The sequence below is a fragment of the Microcaecilia unicolor genome, chromosome 9 (assembly GCF_901765095.1).
Source record: "Microcaecilia unicolor chromosome 9, aMicUni1.1, whole genome shotgun sequence".
Taxonomy (NCBI): domain Eukaryota; kingdom Metazoa; phylum Chordata; class Amphibia; order Gymnophiona; family Siphonopidae; genus Microcaecilia; species Microcaecilia unicolor.
Genome location: NC_044039.1, coordinates 180,513,619 through 180,533,782, shown reverse-complemented (window position 1 = coordinate 180,533,782; position 20,164 = coordinate 180,513,619). Strand labels below are relative to the sequence as shown.

General features: G+C 42.7%; 1 protein-coding gene across 1 annotated transcript in view; it reads right to left on the bottom strand.

Annotated features, from left to right (window-relative positions):
• The window catches only part of LOC115477722 (nesprin-2-like), a 359,728-nt gene that overhangs the window by 75,782 nt on the left and 263,782 nt on the right, over nucleotides 1-20,164 (bottom strand). Inside the window, exons 62-68 of the mRNA XM_030214775.1 lie at nucleotides 19,529-19,687; nucleotides 17,994-18,160; nucleotides 7,423-7,585; nucleotides 5,562-5,749; nucleotides 4,454-4,604; nucleotides 1,922-2,104; nucleotides 400-537 (exon numbers count right to left, since the gene is read on the bottom strand). Coding sequence (XP_030070635.1) covers nucleotides 400-537; nucleotides 1,922-2,104; nucleotides 4,454-4,604; nucleotides 5,562-5,749; nucleotides 7,423-7,585; nucleotides 17,994-18,160; nucleotides 19,529-19,687 — 1,149 coding nt within the window. The remainder of the gene's footprint in view (nucleotides 1-399; nucleotides 538-1,921; nucleotides 2,105-4,453; nucleotides 4,605-5,561; nucleotides 5,750-7,422; nucleotides 7,586-17,993; nucleotides 18,161-19,528; nucleotides 19,688-20,164) is intronic.

Sequence of the window (20,164 nt, the reverse complement as noted above, 5' to 3'; positions counted from 1 at the left end):
ATGGGAAGCTTAAAGGGCAGTTCCATTCTACTTATTATTTTATATTATTTTATAGACCTCTATCATATCTCCCCTCAGCCTTCTCTTCTCCAAGGTGAAGAGCCCCAGCTGCTTTAGCCTTTCCTCATAAGAAAATCGTCCCATCCCCTTTATCATTTTCGTTGCCCTTCTCTGTACCTTTTCTAATTCTGCTATATCTTTTTTGAGATGCGTTGACCAGAGCTACACACAGTATTCAATGTACGGTCACACTATGGAGTGATACAAAGGCATTGTCAAAAGATGCCAGTTGTAGAGATTTCCAGTCTTGTGAGAAAACAACTTATATTGGATTAGTATAAACTACTCAATGCTATTGAACTGTTTCTATTCATGAGAATGCTCTCTACAGGTACCTACATTTAATTGCCGTTTTTTATCCTCAATATCACTCTCCGAGAAGTGCTCCACATTTGTGAGCTGAAGGTCCATTTCGGTGAGCCACACAAGAATGCTGTCTCTTGTGCCCTCAAACTCCTCTTTCCGATTAGTGAAATGCTGAAAAATTCAGAGGAAGAGCACAATGTTTTTAAGGAGCCACTTGTTCAGGAACACTTACATGGTTAAACAGTGATTTGCTTATGTTAAATCAGTGGTCTGAAAATTGCCCTCCCCCACTGAGAAGGCAGCTATTGTCAGCCACAATTAGAGATGGTGTTTCCAGGGATGTGTCATAAGCTGAGTGGGAGGGGAGAAGAGATGTATTTAGATTGCATTTTCATTTCCATGGGCTGTAAAATTATACACATAGGAATGTAAAGGTGCAAGTAACTGCAGGCACATTTGGGGAAACTCTATACATTGACAGCTCAGTTTAGGCACCCTCAATGCTGCAAGCTTAGTGGCAATTCTACAAAGACATATTGGTGACAAGACTCCGTTATAGAACTCTAGCATATGCTAGGCCTGGTGCGTCCATTTTAGGTGCACCCCTCTTACTGCCTTGGATACAGGTGGGCTATAAATAACAAAGGGGCCCTTTTATTAAGCCGTGAAGGCACCTAAGCATGCCCAATGTGCCTAAATTTGGAGTTACCATTCAACTACCGTGTGGCCCTTGCGGTAATTTCTTTTTTGACGCGTGGCTGCTACGTGCGCTGGAAAATAATTTATTTTCTGGCGTGCGGCATAAACTGAGGCGGTAATCGTCATTCTACGCATGTAGACGATTACTGCACGGTTAATGCATGAGACCTTACGGCTAAGTCAATTGCTGGATGAGTGCCAATTTTGATTTTGCTGCAGTCGTGTTGAAAAATGGATCTGCGAGTGCCCAAAACACACGCCTACACTACTGCAGGTCATTTTTCAGTGCACCTTAGTAAAAGGACCCCCAAACAAACTTAAGTCCTTTTGAGAATCAACCTGTGTAATTATACAGGTTAATATTTGTAACAAATTAATCCACGAATGTGATGCAGACTTGAATGCCACTTTATTTAACCTTTAATTTTGAAAGAGGGTCTGCAAAAAGTAAGTTATATTGAGAGAAGTAAAACTGTATCCTCTAAATGGAAGAAATAATTCAGTCAAAATGCTGAGATTCCACTGGATATATGCTATCTTATAAAAGACAAAAGAGGTTGATTCATCCATTTACAGGTAAGTGGAATGTTACCCAAGATAACTCATAGCTATGAAACCAACCCCGTAAAAATATTAAGGAAGAAAAAAAGACTCAGAAAATGCAACTCAATACTGAACAACTGATTTCTTCACGGTGTCTGGCAGAAAAAAAACCCCTACATTATATTATTCAGAAGTCTTTGTGTTTGTCAACAATAATATACATAAATCAAAAAAGAAAAACTTATCTTTGGATTTTATTGCCCTTTAAGGATCTTGAATTCAAGAATCCTCTTACAACTTCAAAGTATTGTACCTTGAGTCTCCTTAAAATGGCAGCCACTCGTTTTTGGAGATTGTCCCAGCGTTGATTGCCTTCATGCACCATTTGCTTTAGCTTGCTGGCTGAGTCCGTGCGGTTCTCTCGGGCAAGGCGCCTATACTGTTTATTGATCAGCTCCAATTGAGTAAGTCGCTCATGAATTTGACGCTGGAAAGCCTGAAGTGTGAGTTTATAAGTTTAAGTTGTTGGTAGATTACAGTTTGTAATGTGGGTTACTGCATGCATGACACATGAATCATGTAAGCAAAGCTGAAAAATATTTGAAAGATTGCACCTCGAAATCAAGTGTAAAGATATGTTTCTAAAAATATGAACGTCGACTCAGCTTTATGGACAAGGTCTCTTAATGTCATTCATTTACACCCTCCTTCCTCAAATATACATCCAAATCAGCTGTGAATTAGCTCTCAGACTGGCAGCAACCTCCCAACCCTTCCCTTTACATTTTAATGGCTTAAGTACCCACAGAGTCTTGTAAACAAGGTTTATTTGGACAAGTCAAAGGATAGTGGAGGGTCATCTGCCAGTCTCACAACCAAAGCACAAAGACTGATGCATCAGACTTGCTTCATTGTCATACTGGTATAACAGAATGGAGGCTAAAACTGCCCAATGCTACAAGAAAGTTGTGTATATTTAATACAGGCTGGGGTTTGCACTTCTTCAGCTTCACAGGGGAATGGCCTGGGTGGAAAGACAAGTTGCTGGGGAACAGAACTCCCCAGGTAATACCACTAGGGGTCAAGCTGCCAAATCAACAAAGTGAGCGAAAGAGCCATAGTCTGGCTTCAGTGATGTTCCATGGTAAAAAAAATTAATGCGGCACATTTCATAAGATAATGAGATTAGCACTGAAAATAGCAGCCCACTGCTAGGGGTCATAGGTGCCATTTTGAATCCATGTGCTCGATGGGAGAAGGAAAGACTGGGGATTGCTCCTGCTTCCCAGTAGACTATCAGGGAAGCCCCTGGTAAGGTCTGGAGAGAGGAGGGCATTAGGGGAAGTGAGTGTCTGATTGTGTCAGGGTGTGGATCATAAAGGTCTGTCCTTTATGTCAGGGGATGTCCAGGTGGGAGAGGGACTTGTTCCCTCCTTAACAGATAACAGGTTTTATTTGGGGTCTGCTACCTCTTTGCTACAGCCAGGAACCTGTGATGTTCCTGGCTATAGCAACACTGATGGCAGAGTACAGGATGCACATTTTTCAGCTTTTTCTTCTTTTTACAATTGCTGCTCCCACTGGATGTACTGGGAAGTCAATGTGCACTTTTGTACATCCTTCTACATATTTTAGAATAGGGTCTGCATTCAGCAGAGCCTTTTGGAAAATACAGAGGAAACTGTACGTGTTCTAACCTGAGTGTCTCAAGACCACTTTGATTATCCTACACAAAATGGGCCTGTAAATAAATCTAAAAGTAATGATGAATCCTCCCAAGGTCTATCACTAACCACACCCTCTTCAAAAGACATTACATGATGTGATACCCGTAAGCGAGCCTTCTCCGTAGTATCCCCCACACTCTGGAATGCACTCCCTGAAAGGCTCTGCTTAACACAAGACTATCTCTACTTTAGGAAGCAGGTGAAAGCTTGTCTCTTCAACCAGGCCTTTAATAGAAGAAGTAACTAACTTGTTAGTCTCACTCACACACACACACACACACACAAGGAGTGACACGGGCTGAACATACTGAAGCAGGACATGTTTATCCACTCCTACCCTAACTGAGATAACATTTAATCATCTCTCTGACCTCATGACCTCATGTGCAACTTTCTGTAAATTAGCCACATTATTTTCTAACTCCTCTTACCTATCTATATGTTCCATCTTTGCCTATACCCTACACTGTCAATTAAAATGTTGTATTATGTATTGTGTTGACATTGTAAGTAGTATACTATGCCATACTTTGTATTGTTATTTGAATATTTTTACTGATGTAATTGCCTATTGCTCATGTTTGATCTATTCTTATTGCACACCGCCTTGAGTGAATTCCTTCATAAAGGCGGTAAATAAATGCTAATAAATAAATGTGTAGTGTGATAAAAATTCTTTGTAATCTTCACATAATAAAGATACTTCATAATGCAGCGTGAACAAATGAACACAATAAATGTGAACGCTATTCTCAAAATCAATTTGAACTTTTAATTAATCTGAACTGGAAAAAACCCTGGCAGATTCAAATGAAGGTTTATGGTGCCATAGCCCAATGGGCTTCAACTGGGCTGATGAAAAGAGGAAATGCTAGGCCTCTCCCCCCCCCCCCCCCCCCCCCAAAAAAAAAAAAAATGAAAAAGACTATCTTTCACTGCTGTGCTTGGGCACATCATAGTGATGGAACTATTATTCTATATAATACTTTGCATTTCTTTTTATTTTCTTACAAATCTAACACCCCCTACACTGAAGCAGTCTCTCAAAGGAGTCATAATGTAACTTTAGATGACATATGGTAAAATATAACTCTGTGGTTGAGATCTACAATACTAGCCTCAAACTTCTTCAGTTCCTCTTTGGCGCTGGTGTACAAAACCTCTGCAGAGTTTGGGGACGCTGCTGTCCTTTCTGCTGCATTCAACCAGTCCTCAAAGCGTAAATAATCATCCAAAAACTTCTGCCACAGCTGCCAGGTTTCCTCAATTCTGCCATTGGGGAAAAAATATAATGCATATACATTTAACACTGAATTTTCCAAACTTTATTTTTTTCCATTTATTTGTAATTTGTTGGGTTGTTCTGTAATCGAAGCTTGGAAATTGTGAATAAACAGGTGCCACAGAATACTTTTTCTATACTACATCATGTGGATATTTTACACAATAGGCCTAGAGGCCGACTGAAACTGGGGCACTTGGTTTCAACTGAAACCAAATCAGCAGCTGATATTTGCTATTTGGTTTTGGTTGAAAATGAAACTGGCTCCTCCTCTCCCCGGCAAAGAGAGGGTCCTCCCAGCCTGGAGGTCTAGTGGCCTCTTCTGGGTAAGAACAATCCCCCAGTCACTCTTGCCCTTGCTGGTTCCTTAGCCAAAATGGCTGGTCCCAGCAGCCATTTTTGAATTAACCAGCATAAGCAGAAGCAACTAGAGATTGTCTCATCAGGGCATTTAAAAGTAGGCCTGGGATGGGCATTTGGATGATGGGAGAAAAGAGGGACTGTGGCAGCTGGCCCGGGAGGTGGCCAGGCTGCACGAGAAGGGGCGGAGAGTGATTGCGGGGGGGGGGGGGGGGGGGGGAGAGTTTCAGTTTCAGGTGAAAATGCATTGGCAGTTTCAGCTGAAACCTGAACACAGATTTCAGGTCAGTTTCAGTGCTGAATCCGAAGATAAAACTGAAACCAAAATTAGCTTGGCCTCTAAATGGGTGTACTGCACCCATCTCCTACCACTGAGGGTAAGTCTTGTGGCAGACTTCCCCCTACCCTTAGTGTTAGTAAAGATGCAGAGATCTGAAGCATGTTACCTTTCACTGACAGAACTGACTAGAAGTAGTATATTATTTGAGTTTCAAACCAACTGAGTGATGTGATGGAATGAACTGGGCACTCCACAGGGTTTTGTTTTGTTTTTGTATATATGGGAAACTGAAAAACTTGCTTACTTCATGCGCCTCTGCATTGACATGGCACAAATGTTTCTCCAACGTCTGTCCAGGCTCCTGGTGGTCTGTTGTATAGAATCACATTCTGTCTCATTAGCACATGCATCAGAATCATTCAGAAGACCTTCACAAATGTTCAAGACAGAAGCGACCCCAGCCCTGTGCTGTTCAATATCCTGCTGCAGATCCTAAAACAAAGCAAGCAACAGTAAGCAGAGTACTTCAGGGAATAACTTTACAATGCTGATAAGACTATAGGTTGTTGTAAACTCTGGTGTAAATCCCTGCGTCCAAATTAGGCGCAGATTCCCCTTATTCTATAACAGCGAGAATAACTTGTAGGAATGCCCCTGATCCACCCATGACCCTCCCATGGCCGTGACCCCTTTTTGGAGCTGCACGTAAAATTTACGTGTGGATCCCCACGACTATGCACATAAATTTCAATTAATGCCAATTAGTGCTGATAACAGATTATTAGCACCCAATTATTGGCGCTAATTGGCTCATTCAATTGAATTAAGCACACAAATTGGGCACATGCCCAAATTTGGAAGTGCAATTTTAAGTGCTATTTATAGAATTTTGGGGTCTACGTCCACATGCAATTTACCTGGAAGGGGGAGGAAAAGGGGGGAAACCTAAACATGAAGATTTATCTGGATAAAATACTGACTGTCACATGTTTAGATGCCCCTTTTGGATGCTCCATTGACACTTGTTAGTCTATTATTTTCAAATAGTTAACTTTGTTATAGGGGCCCTCTTTGATTTCTTTAAAAATAAAGTTTCCTACAGGAGAAGGCTACTAAAATATAGCAATATACACTCGCAGAGGTGAATGAAACTTTTGAGTGAGCTATTTTGTTCATTTGGAGAAGTGGGGCTTTATGTCAGATACTACTCTTACCAGCTAATATATTACCTACTGGTTTTATAAGGAAGGGTGTCACTTCCATGCTCAGAATCCAGTGAAGCAGGACTGTGAAAAAACAAACTGACTATGCTTTGCCGGTTGCCAAGTCGCAAATCACAGAGAAATTGACTTTTTAATAGTTCTTCTTTCCGCCTGTGCTACCTAATTAGTTTGTCTATCAAGACAAGTTAGGGTGAAGTCCTACTGTAATTTTACTTATAAGCAAGAGTACAAGGCAGCACTACTTGTAAAGTTTCCTAAACTTATGTCAAAAATGCCTCTCTTTTCTGAACATATCAAGTGTTGCACACAGCAATTCGTGAAAAAAATTTTAAACAGGAGACCAACTTGCAGACCAGAATTGTCTTTCTCCTGGGCTAGAATTTTGCCTGTTTCTTTTGGAGTAATTAAAACGTGCAAATTAACCAGGTTCTTATATCAATTATATGCAGATTTGCCTGATGCATATTCAGTGTGGAAGTTATAAGGAAATATTTTTAAAATAAATAGGAGATATTTTTTCACTCAATGAATAGTTAAGCTGTGGAACTCTTTGCCAGAGGATGTAGTAACAGCAGCTAGCATATTTGGGTTTTAAAAAAGGTTTGGACAGGTTTCTGAAAGAAAAGTTCATAGTCTGTTATTGAGACTGTGGGCCACTGCTTGCCCTCGGATTGGTAGCATGGAATGCTGTTACTATTTGGGTTTCTGCCAGGTACTTGTGACCTGGTTTGGCCATTGTTGGAAACAGGGTACTGGGCTAAATGAACCATTGGTCTGACCCAGTACAGTTATTCTTATGTTCTTATGAAGTGCCTAACCCAAAAGCATGGTACAATGTTTTATTTCACAAAGGGCTCAGTTCTCTAAGCTTTTGTCCCATAGACCCAGAATGACAGATAAGCCTTTTTGCATCAGGCCCAACGACGGTTAAATTTTTCCCACCTGTTGTTCAGCAAGTTTCTTCTTGATTTCTTGATCATCACAGATATCATAAACTACAGGTTTGGAAAGTTCAGACTCGATTCGCGTTAACCAAGTGCGAAGATTACTCATCTCTTTCTCTAGCTGCTGTATACGAATAAAGGTCTCCTTTAGTTTCTTCACCCTAAATACAATGAATCCAATAAAGCATTTAGCAATAGAAACAGTAAGAATGGAAAAGATTTGAAAGGCACAAAAATGATTGTATGAAAGCATAAAGTAGAATGTTAACAGGACCTTATACAACCTGTGACTTGAATCTCAAACATTGTGCACCAGGACCTTCACCACAGTTTGATTTTTATTATGAATACCATAGTTTAAAAACAGTATTTCTCTTTACTGCAATATTTCAAATAAAACACGGGTAGGTGCTAATAATAGATACCTCTATTTTATGAGTCTCCACAGAAACAATTTATAAAACAATGTGGCTCAGTACATTCAAAATTATTCCTATCATGTGGCCTCAGGGTACCTAATGGAGGTACCCCGTTATAGAATTACCCTCTAGCCTAAATGCACAATTTTTGCCAGTTGAGTCAGGCAGCAAACACACACGCTATTAATAAATGGCCCCTGAGTTGGTTCTTCTGCTTCCTGAGTCAATTGGCGCTGGGGATGCTGTGGAAGCAGTATTTTCACCCCGGTAGGAGAGGGGGAAGGGCAACTTTGTTACATCCATGCTAAAATTTCACTTTAAGTCAGTTGTAATAAGCTAATTGGATGAAGTAGAACATCTGCGATAGATGTAAATAGGTGGTAAACATGAAATAAACTTTTACTTCTAGGCTAGCGTGCCAGTAAAGCTTTTACATTCAACTGAAAGTAAAATTAACTTCAGTGTTAAAAAGTGCAGTACGAGGCAAAAAAAAAAGGCATTTCCAAGCTTTCTGCTAGCTTTAAGACAACAGAAAATATGGAAAAGTACTAATATAGGTTTTTTTGTACCATTTACTCATGCCTCCTGGACATGCTAACTGCAAATAAAAATTACCATCCTGCAGGAAATATGCTAGGCGGAGGTTAGCTAGTTGGTAGTTCTGTGATTTCTGAGTGTTCTTTCTTTTTTTCTATTGTTTTCTGATGCTGTTTAAAATGAATCTTTATGGAGAGAATGTTGGTTGTGTTCCTTGTGGTTAGGGTACTGAGAGAGGGAGGGGTGTTAGCTCATGACTGGTGTGAAAATGGAGCATGGAAGAGAGAATATTGGGGAGAGGGCTGAAAGGAGGGCGAGTGGGAGACAGAAGATGTATGAGAGGAAACAGAGTATCCAGGAGGGACAAATACCAAGGAAGTTGCTGGAAAACATTAGAAGAAGGAAAAGAAGGCAGGTGGGGAAGCAGGACGGTGGGTGGGGAAGCAGGGCGGTGGGTGGGGAAGCAGGACGGTGGGTGGGGAAGCAGGGCGGTGGGTGAAGATGACAGGACGGTGGGTGGGGAAGCAGGGCGGTGGGTGGGGAAGCAGGACGGTGGGTGGGGAAGCAGGGCGGTGGGTGGGGAAGCAGGACGGTGGGTGGGGAAGCAGGGCGGTGGGTGAAGATGACAGGACGGTGGGTGGGGAAGCAGGACGGTGGGTGGGGAAGCAGGGCGGTGGGTGAAGATGACAGGACGGTGGGTGGGGAAGCAGGGCGGTGGGTGGGGAAGCAGGACGGTGGGTGGGGAAGCAGGGCGGTGGGTGAAGATGACAGGACGGTGGGTGGGGAAGCAGGACGGTGGGTGGGGAAGCAGGGCGGTGGGTGGGGAAGCAGGACGGTGGGTGGGGAAGCAGGACGGTGGGTGGGGAAGCAGGGCGGTGGGTGGGGAAGCAGGCCACTGGGAGCAGAGGACTGGTCAGGCAGGAAGGGAGCCATTTAAACTGACCAGAACAGCCACGACCAAAGAGTGAACAGACATCAGAGAAGAAACACTCGCGTGCACTCTCAGTTCATGTCGAACTGAACATGCACGGGAGTGCTGGCGTTGGCAGCTGAAGCATCTGCTGATTTTCTCACTGTTCAAGCAGTATTGAGCTCAGGCCTCAGACCTCTTCAGTTAACGGGGCTTGGGCATCCCTGCCAGCAAAGGTAGGACTCAACGCTGTGGGGTTGGGGCGGGGGGGAGGAAACCTGAGAGGAAATGTGCAGCCTAGGGGCACCATGAACTGATAAAGTTTGGGAACCACTGGTCTAAATGTTCCACTTCCACTCAAACCTTATATTGTCTATTAAAATATTTTATTGTGCATTGTGTCAATGTTGTAAGCAGCAATGTTTCTGTCCTACCTCATCTGGATAAATAGCTTGGTACCAGGGCTGAATACCTGTGGTACCAGATAACATCCAGTTTTGCCCCTATCTTGATAGTGCTGAGGCTGTCGGTGAAGATTTTTAGTGGCATTATCCAGCTTTCTGCATTCAGCAGAGCCTTTTATAAAATACAGGGGCAATTGAGCACATCCAGACCTGGACTTTTCAAATCCCCTCTCACCAGTGTACCCGAAATGTATAACAATTTACTTACATGAGAAGTAAGTTTAACATACAAAAAAAAAACCTCAGTGCTAAAAGTGAAGCTATCAGCCATGTTGAGCACAACACAGTTTACTGCATTGGTCTTCTAAGGCAATCGTGATTCTCCTTAAGCCTGAGCCTACGCATCCTTTAAGGCATTCCTCCAAGTCCATACACACTCCTTGGAGGTAGGCTACTGGCAAAATCCCTATATGAATTTTAAATTAAATGACTCGGGTATCAGTATATGCTTGTAATTTACGTAGTCAATCCATTTCACCAAAACCAATCAGGTGTAACCAAGTAAAAGATATGCAAATTGTAAGGAACAGATCGTAAAACCTGGATAAGGCTCTCTTCTTCAGTAGTTAAAGGGGTAGTTTTTAAAGGGACTTCAGTGGATAAAGAGGTACCTGTGGGTTGAATCTCTTTGAAAATTGCACATCTCTCTTTGTAGGGAAAAGGAGAACTGCTAGGGGGTAAAGTGCACGTACATGTGCATATTTCATTTTGAAATCCGCAAGCATCTGCTACCCCATGCACATTGCACCTATGGGCAGCTTTTTAAATGAAACTCAACTTTCTCTATTATAGTCGTAAGTTTATATTTTAGATTTTTGATATACTGTCTTTCTGTGGTACAACCAAAGTGGTTTACATATTAGATTAAGGTATTTTTGTTTTTTTGTCCCTAGTGGGCTCACAATCTAAGTTTTGTAATTTGGGGCAATGGAGGGTTAAGTGACTTGCCCAGGGTCACAGGGAGACATCATGGGAATCAAACCTGGTTCCGGGAGTTCTCAGCCCCCTGCACTAACCATTAGGCGACTCTTCCACTCAGTAATCAACCTGCCCATTGAACCCATTCTCAAAAAGGAAGGAGCGTCATTCCCCGAAAACATCAGTATATGTACACTCTGATGTCATCAGTTATGAGATTGCCTGTTCCATTCTGATTCATTGTAACATGTTGAAGATCTCTCTTCTTAAAATGCAAAAAAAGGTATATTTTGCAATGTGTTGTTTCAATCTGAAATGGCTGACATCTGCCTTTTTGGTTATTGTCAATGTCACACTAAGAACCTGCAAGGCTACAGCTCTGAGGAGAAAGCGTTTATTTGTTACAATTACTAACCGATCACCACGGTAGTAGCACAGCTATAATTCTTAATGCTATATCTCACAACTGAAGAGGATTAAATATTTCATGGTTACGGTTTACGATCTGGGCTCTCCGTACGGCAAGCCGTGTTCCACTCAAGTATAACAGAATTTTTCAAAGGCATTCTCTAAGCTTGTTATGAGGAAATATTAACGTACGAGACAGCTCTGCGGTGCCAGATTAAAAAAAAAAAAAGAAAAGATGCTCTGCATCCATTCCTCTGAAGACAAGGATCTGGGGAACAAGTGCCAAACCCTTCCCCTGTAAATTTACCCATAGAACAATAAATCCTATAGTCATCTGAAATAATTATACCTCCGTCAGATCTGAAACCGACTTGTGCTACACATATATGATGCATGCACTCAGCCACCCTTTATGCATTAGAGAAGCAGAATCAATTCATACCGTCTGGAAGCACTAGTTAGTTTAATATTAAGCATCCGAGTAACACACATGATTTTAAACCAAAAAAAAAATCTGTTTCCTATACAATAATCCCTGAGTAGTGATGCAGTAAATCTGAACCTGATAGGCCTCTGAGTAGCATTTATGTAGCCAAAGGATCTGCATCGCCTGCACAGCGTCATCTATTCTCTCATCCAGTTGTCAAAGGCTAATCGCTCACAAACACACATGCTGGCAAGGAAGTGCCCATCCCCCCTGCTCCATGCTAAACACTCGTACATCACTGCATCAGCTATTTCTGGTCTTTATACTCATGTTAACCAACAGCGCAAAAGCTAATTATTGAAACCGCACTTACTGTCTAAAGGGTAAAATCATTCCTTATGTGCTGGCTCCGACCCCGTGAGCAAAGCCTATGTGTTCCACGCTTCTTATGGAAGAGGAAACCCCTCCCCCCCATGAGTGCCCTATTTGTTCACTGGTTTAGAGAAAGCCCCTTACTAGGGAGCCAGTACAGGCACATATACACTGGAAAACACTGCCAAGAAACAGAGGAGGAGGAGGAGGAACAAGCTCACTTCTGCAAGCAATCACAGATATTTCTCCAGGTTTTCAAGGTTTATAATCTTGAAAACTGTTGTACTAGTTACTGAACATAATCACTTTTACAGCATAAAAACAACTTCTTATATAGGGAACAATTGCTAAGCATCACCTGTAGGACAGTATCAAACAGGGTATGCAGGGGAAAACGTTTTATTTTTTTCGTTTTAGTCATTTTTGTTCCATTTTAGTACATGCTATTTTGTTTTAATGGGTGCTAGCACTACATAGCGCATGTTAAAATGGAATAAAAATGATTGTTTCCCGGACTTACTCCAAGGAAGCACCAGAGGCAAATCCAACTGCAGTGGAAGATGTGCAGCTCGAGAGCAAAAACCCAAAACTGAGGGGCCCTTTTACTAAGCTGCGGTAAACACTAACACATATTTACCACAACTTAAAAAGCACTTCTGCGGGGCCTGCTCAGGCATTCCACAGTACATTTTGAATGTGTACGCACTACCCGTTTTCATTTTTTAGCAGTGAGGGTGGAAAGTAGGCGTGTTCTGACTTACTCCGTTAGCGCAGCAACACCGCTGCATGCTGACCAATTAGGGCTTGGTTAGAGCGTGAGCCCTTACTGCCTAGAAAACAGGTGTAGTTAAGTGCTTACATGCTAATGGGGAAATTAGTGCATGGCCATTATTGGCAAAATAGGAAAATCGGCTGGAGATGGTGCAGGACAATTTTTAGCACTACTTAGTAAAAGGGCCCCTGAGTTAGGTAAAAAGAAGCAAAGTAACAAGAAAGCAAAAAAAAAAAAGAAAAAGAAAAGAATGGGAGAAATGAGACGGCTTCAAAAGTGAAGAAAATGGAACAATAGCATGTCCTGCGTTAGGCCATTTTTATTGAGTTAGGTGCATATTAGTGCCTAATGTTGCTTAGTAAAAAAGACCCTTAATCTTGTGTTAACATTATAGTCTGTTTTTTTAGTGATATATTGGTTTGATCTTTTATAAGTTTGTGTTAAATTCAGTTTGGTAGGTCATTATCCTGCTTATTTTCAAAAGAGAAGGGCGGCCATCTTCCGACACAAATCGGTATAATCGAAAGCCGATTTTGGCCAGCTTCAACTGCTTTCCATCGCAGGGCCGGCCAAAGTTCAAGGGGGGCGTGTCGGCAGTGTACTGAAGGCAGGACGGGGCGTGGTTAAGAGATGGCCGTCCTCGGCCGATAATGGAAAAAAGAAGGCCGGCCCTGACGAGCATTTGGCCAACTTAGTCCCTTTTTCTTCACAACCAAGCCTGTTTTTTAGTGATATATTGGTTTGATCTTTTATAAGTTTGTGTTAAATTCAGTTTGGTAGGTCATTATCCTGCTTATTTTCAAAAGAGAAGGGCGGCCATCTTCCGACACAAATCGGTATAATCGAAAGCCGATTTTGGCCAGCTTCAACTGCTTTCCGTCGCAGGGCCGGCCAAAGTTCAAGGGGGGCGTGTCGGCAGTGTACTGAAGGCAGGACGGGGCGTGGTTAAGAGATGGCCGTCCTCGGCCGATAATGGAAAAAAGAAGGCCGGCCCTGACGAGCATTTGGCCAACTTAGTCCCTTTTTCTTCACAACCAAGCCTTGAAAAGGTGCCCAAACTGACCAGATGACCACCGGAGGGAATCAGCCTCTATGTCAGCGTCCCTGGAGCAGTTTTACTGGGTACTGCAGTGCACTTCAGGCAGGCGGACCCAGGCCCATCCCCCCACCTGTTACACATGGTGGTAAATGAGAGCCCTTCAAAACCCACCAGAAATCCACTGTACCCACATGTAGGTGCCCCCCTTCACCCCTTAGGGCTATGGTAGTGTTGTACAGTTGTGGGTAGCGGGTTTTGGGGGGCTCAGCACCCAAGGTAAGGGAGCTATGCACCTGGGATCAATTTGTGAAGTCCACTGCAGTGCCCGGTTGGTGTTCTGGCATGTGAGGGGGACCAGTGCACTATAAATGCTGGCACCTCCCACGACCAAATGGCTTGGATTTGGCCAGTTTTGAGATGGCCGCCATTAGTTTCCATTATCTGCGAAAACCAATGGCGGCCATCTCTAAGGGCAGCCCAAATGTTGAGATTTGGCCGGCCCCGACCGTGTTATCGAAACCAAAGATGGCCGCCCATCTTGTTTCAATAATACAGTCGGGTACGCCACTTTACGGGGCCGTCATTAGAGATGGACACCCCCGTTCGATTAAGCCCCTCTACGTTAGGAGTCTCCTTTCTTCTTCTCTTTTTGTTATATTGTTGGTTCAGACTGAAAAACAGTATCCTCCTCTTCCCCCCCCCCCAATTCTAGTAATTTTCAAACTTTCAAAGCTTTTACTTTTTCTCTGTCCCCACTGGGGATAGTGGACCTGCAGGAAAGACAGTGTTCTTAAAGCAGCCAGGGATTGGTTTGCATATTGTGTAATTAAGGAGAATCTCTGTTCTTTTCATTAACACTGTGCTGGGTTTTCAATAATTCCTTGAATATTTCTTTAACTGAAGTGAGCTTTCATGTATATAAGACTTGTTTTAAAAAATAAAGATGGCGTGTTAGTAGATAGGTTGAGTTGCTTTTCTTCTCACCCTTTTAAAGGATACATTGTATCAATAAATTTAAGACTGCACTGGACATTTAGAGATAGCACAGTATATATACTGGCTACTGATTCTCACAATGCAGAAGGTCATAATACATAGAAACATGAGGGCAGATAAGGGCCATATGGCCCATCCAGTCTGCCCATCCTCAGTAACTACTAACTCCTCCTTTTCCTAAGAGATCCCACGTGTCTGCCCCACGCCTGCTTAGACTTTGACACAGTCTTCATCTCCACAACCTCCACCAGAAGGCCAGTCCACGCATCCAGCACCCTTTACGTGAAAGTGTATTTCCTCAGATTCGTCCTAAGCCTACGTCCTCTTAACTTCATCTTATGCCCTCTCATTCCAGACGTTTCCTTCATTTGAAGAAGACACCTCCTGTACATTAACGCCACTGAGGTATTTAAACGTCTCTTATCATATCCCCTCTCTCCCAAATCTCTTCCAGCATATACAATCTCTACATGGACATCACAATTCCTATCATATTGTCTATTTAATGTAATTTAATGCATTCTTTTATAGCCAGCCACTTTGGACTAACTGCCATAGAGTGGATTACAATTACAAATTAAAATCAATAATACAGTCAAATATATAAATTAAACCCTCCCCCCCTTTCCCCCATTACAGTAAGAATACACAATAACAGTCTGTAAAATTCTATGTTTTCTATTGCTTCTGAAAAGCCCCAATTTAAAAAAAAAAAAAAAAAAAAACAATGGACTTGTTGTGCTCATTTATGAGTCTACGAACCCAAAATAAAACCTACTTGGTTGGGTGAATAAATTAAACAGTGGTATAGCTACTGTGTTTCCCCGAAAATAAGACACTGTCTTATATTAATTTTTGCCCCCAAAAATGCGCTAGGTCTTATTTTCAAGGGCTGTCTTATTTTTTGGGGAAACATCGGGGTTGGCCCGCCCGCCCTCCGTTGCTCCCGGAACTAACCTTAAATGTCTCCTTTCACCTTCACAGAAAGCAGCAGCAGGGCAGGCCACTCCTTCCTTCCGTGTCCCGCCCTCGCCTGACGTAACATCCGCAAGGGCAGGACACAGAAGGAAGGAGAGGTCTGCCCTGCTACTGCTTGCTGCGAAGGTGAAAGGAGGCGTTTAAGGTTAGTTCCGGGAGCGACGGAGGGTGGGTGGAGGAGGGGCCCAGCGACCTTGGGTGGGGGGGGGGGGGGCGGCCTTGTCCGGCTCTCGGTGACCCTGCTTTCAAACAAAAATTTGCTAGGTCTTACTTTCGGGGGAGGCCTTATATCTACCAATTCAGGAAAACCTCTACTAGGTCTTATTTTCGGGGGATGTCTTACTTTTGGGGAAACAGGGTAGAACTGATTTTTTAGTGGAGACTTCAGGTTAAGTTGGATGGGCTTGGGCAAAAAGTACTTCAGCTGATAATATCACCTCCAATCCTCCCCTCACTGGCCTGTGCACCTGACTCCAAAGAGGAGGGAAAATGAAGAGAACTGCTCCAGAGGTTCACTTGTATCACTAATTTCTTTTTCCATGTTTAAAGTTTTGAAGAATGCAAGATAAAATGGTACGATCGCCATATTAATCTACTTGAATGAACATATACAGAGGTTAATAAACAAACAAACAAAAAAAAAATAATTCTCATCCTCTCTGGATCTGGGGAAAGCTACTCCGGAAGCAGAATGAGCAAGAATACAAGACGAATTCGAATAGGAGAGGAAATACATTCTCACAAAAAAGTAAAGATTTTACTTTTTCCATTTTGCTTCATTTGTGTTTTATTTTGTCACCCTCTTTCTCAAAAGATGAGTGCACTTAATGATCTGTTGCATGGTTCCAGTGAGGTTTAGCACATTACTAACACCATTAGGGGAGCCGGCAGACTTCAGGATGGTTTCTATGGCAATTGTACATTTCCACCCCACATCCCCTTCTGCCCTGTGAAGCATTACAATGCTTTTCCTGAGCAGGGCAAGCTGAAGCACATGTATACATTAACATCTATTTGGGATAACTGCAGCCAGATGGCAACTGAAAGCTTGTCCTCAAAACTATGGGAAACATATCAAGGTCTAAAGACAGAGCCAGACTCATTTGTCCACACACGTTTCAGGCTGAGACAAAGCCAATCAGCTTATTTACATTAATAATTTAAACTAAATAGTCTACTTTTAACCAGTGCACAAGCTGGTCTCTCACTGGACAGAAGAGAGCTAAATACTAGCCCAACACATTTCTTAACTTACTAATAAAGGGGGACAAGATCTTATATTGAAAGATGCTGAATGGTTTCATACTCTTTATAATGTAAGCCGCATTGAGCCTGGAAAGCGCGGGGTACAAATGTAGCAAAAAAAAAACAAAACAAAACCTGTAAATTATGGCAATAAAGAGTGAAGTAGCCGCCTAGTGGTTAGTGCAGTGGACTTTGATTCTGGGGAACTGGATTCGATTCCCACTGAAGCTCCTTGTGACTGTGGTCAAGTCCCTTAACTCTCCATTGACTCGGGTACAAATAAGTACCTGTATACAGTGGCGTAGCAAGGGCGGGGCGGTGGGGGCGGTTCGCCCCGGGTGTCGGGTGCATCTGCCTCCCCCCCCCCCCCGACACGGTCCCCACCTATCTACGAGCTCCATCCATCTGCAGCGCTGCTGTAAAAATCGCTTCATCGGCCCTTCCCTCACTCAGTCCCGCCCTCTGACGTAACTTCCTATTTCCTCAAAGGCGGGACAGAGTGAGTGAGGGAAAGGCCGACGAAGCGATTTTTACAGCAGCGCTGCAGATGGATGGAGCTCATAGACAGGTGGGGATCGTGTCGGGGTGGCGCTATGCTGGTGGGGGGGGATCCACGCCGGTGGGGGGGGTGTCGTATTGGTCTGCACCCGGGGGGGGGTGCAGCGGCGATCCGCCCCGGGTGGCAGCCGCCCCCGCTACGCCACTGCCTGTATAAACTGTGTAAACCACTTTGAATGTAGTTGCAAAAACCACAGGAAGAGAGTATATTATGACCCATTTTCATTTCCCTTTTCTAGGGTTGATTGTGTGCCTCAGACTGTAGCACCGCAAACCAAGGTACAAGATTCGGGTTCAAGTTTGGGGCTAGCAAGGGAGACAGAGGAATTAGTCATGCTACAAAGGTGATGTCTATGATCACAGGGAAGTCAGCTGCCCTTATTATGGCGGCCCCTGCTAGCTACAAAGTGTAGTAATGAGGACTTTTCTCAGAGAAGACAGCTTTCGGAAACGATTAGGGGTCCCAGTGGCACCCATGTAAACCATCTTGTGTCATAAGATTGAAAAAAGGAAGGCCTTTTCTTACCGTGCTCCAATGACATCAAAGAGATGCTGCCAGCGGTCATTAATTTTGTTGAGTTTCTTCTCTACCTCAGTGGATTTGGTTGCATTGCTGACTTTCATAAGTTCATCACCCATTTGCTTCAAATGAAGCTTATTTTCACTACGCAGTTTTATTTCCTCCACACATTCCTAATAAAGAAACAAGTTTTGCCAAATATAAGCAATGAAATTTCTTGCTCTTGCCCAATTATACACTTTAATATTTTGCCACTGCCGAAATCCTTTCTAGTGCACAGTAGATAATTAATTAAACATAGGCACTGCTTTAAAAACAGATGCACTGTGGACCCTATATTACACGACTCAATATAAAATGTGGAATCGTTTACAAGAACCTCCATTGTTTTTTGCATGTTTGTTTTTCTTTTGCTATTACATATTACACTGGAGCTCTGTTGTCACAGATTCACATTATATGGCGTCTACAGTGCATTTATAAATATCAGACATACCTCTTTCTCAGAATTAACATTTTCTGTCTACCTTCTTCCCTCCCTATCTCTTTACCGCACTCTTCTTTTTCACCTTATTCATTTTCACCTACCTGCCTCTCTCCAGTTCTCCTTTTAACTGCTTCTGCCCCCACCTCCCCCACCCCTTTAGGGCTACATTATTCAAGGACATAGATATGGTCAAGGTATACAGTATACATCCAAGTACTGTATATGCTCGCTTGTATGCTTGTTTTCGAGATACCTCACTTGTATGCTTTTCATTAATTTTTCCTTACGGTTTGCTTACTTACTGTTTAAGTTAGAGATACATTTAATGGCTATGCCTTTTCAGTAATCACTTTTCGATTCCGTTGGGTTATCAAACTACATATTTAATGGTCATGGGGATGGTAATCCCCTGTTTCTGGTTATACTGGTAGAAAGCATACATAGGATTTTGGGGATTGATACGCTGTCAGTAATAAGTAATTAATTTCATTATTGTAGTACTGTGCCTTGTCTTTGGGAGTGAAGCGATGGCAGCCATTGGTGTCCTACTACATCTCCCTATGCTGACTTGCAGGTATTGCAGGAGAGACTAATGCCATACCAGTAGAAGACAAGATTGGCACACTCCCAATCATGCCGCTTTAGCAAGTGGACTCTTCACACTTATACGGTCTATGCCAGAGCCGGTGGTGGGAGGCGGGACTGGTGGTTGGGAGGCGGGGATAGTGCTGGGCAGACTTATACGGTCTGTGCCCTGAAAAGGACAGGTACAAATCAAGGTAAGGTATACACAAAAAATAGCACATATGAGTTTATCTTGTTGGGCAGACTGGATGGACCGTGCAGGTCTTTTCTGCTGTCATCTACTATGTTACTATGTATATGTTACTATGTCCTGCTTTGGAGTCATGCTTTATGATCTCTGTGGGAGAAACCTTCTCTCCTCGCTGCTCTCTGGTCTTGCGTATGAGCACCAACAGTTTAAATCCATCCCCAGGGGTTACTCAATAGAAAGTCTGGGCATGATTTAACGACATGTGCTTGTCCTGTTTACCTTCTCCAGTTTTTCTATCATTTCTTCAATGTTGATATCTGCAGTCTGGAGGACTTTGTTTTCCATCTGGGTCAGCCATTGGCACACCTCATTATTCTTTTCATCAAACACGGTCCAGGCGTTCAGTCTGTCCTCTATTTCCTGCTTTCGCACAGCCACCTAAGAATATGGTGACAATTAGCTATCAGATCATCTCTCAGCAGGAAACTAAAGATTACAAATACAATTCAAGATAGCATAAAAGTAGAACAGGATAAATCTCTATCATTTCAAAGCAATGCTTTTGTTAATAAATCTGTAACTATATAAAACAGACATTTTTAGAACATTCATAGAAATACACAAGAATCCTCAGATATTATTTTTTTTATGTGTTTGCTATTTGTTGTGCATTCTTTCAGTTTAGATTTTCACCTTTGTCAGCAGTAAGTATGTATCCAATGCTCATTTGGCTGTGCTTTTTCTCAAATTTGAATTATCTAAGAACATAAGAATAGCCATACTGTGTCAGGCCAGTGGTCCATCTAGCCCAGTATCCTGCTTCCAACAGTGGCCAATCTAGGTCACAAGAACCTGGCAGAAACCGAAATAGTAGCAACATTCTATGCTACCAATCATAGGGCAAGTGGTGGCATC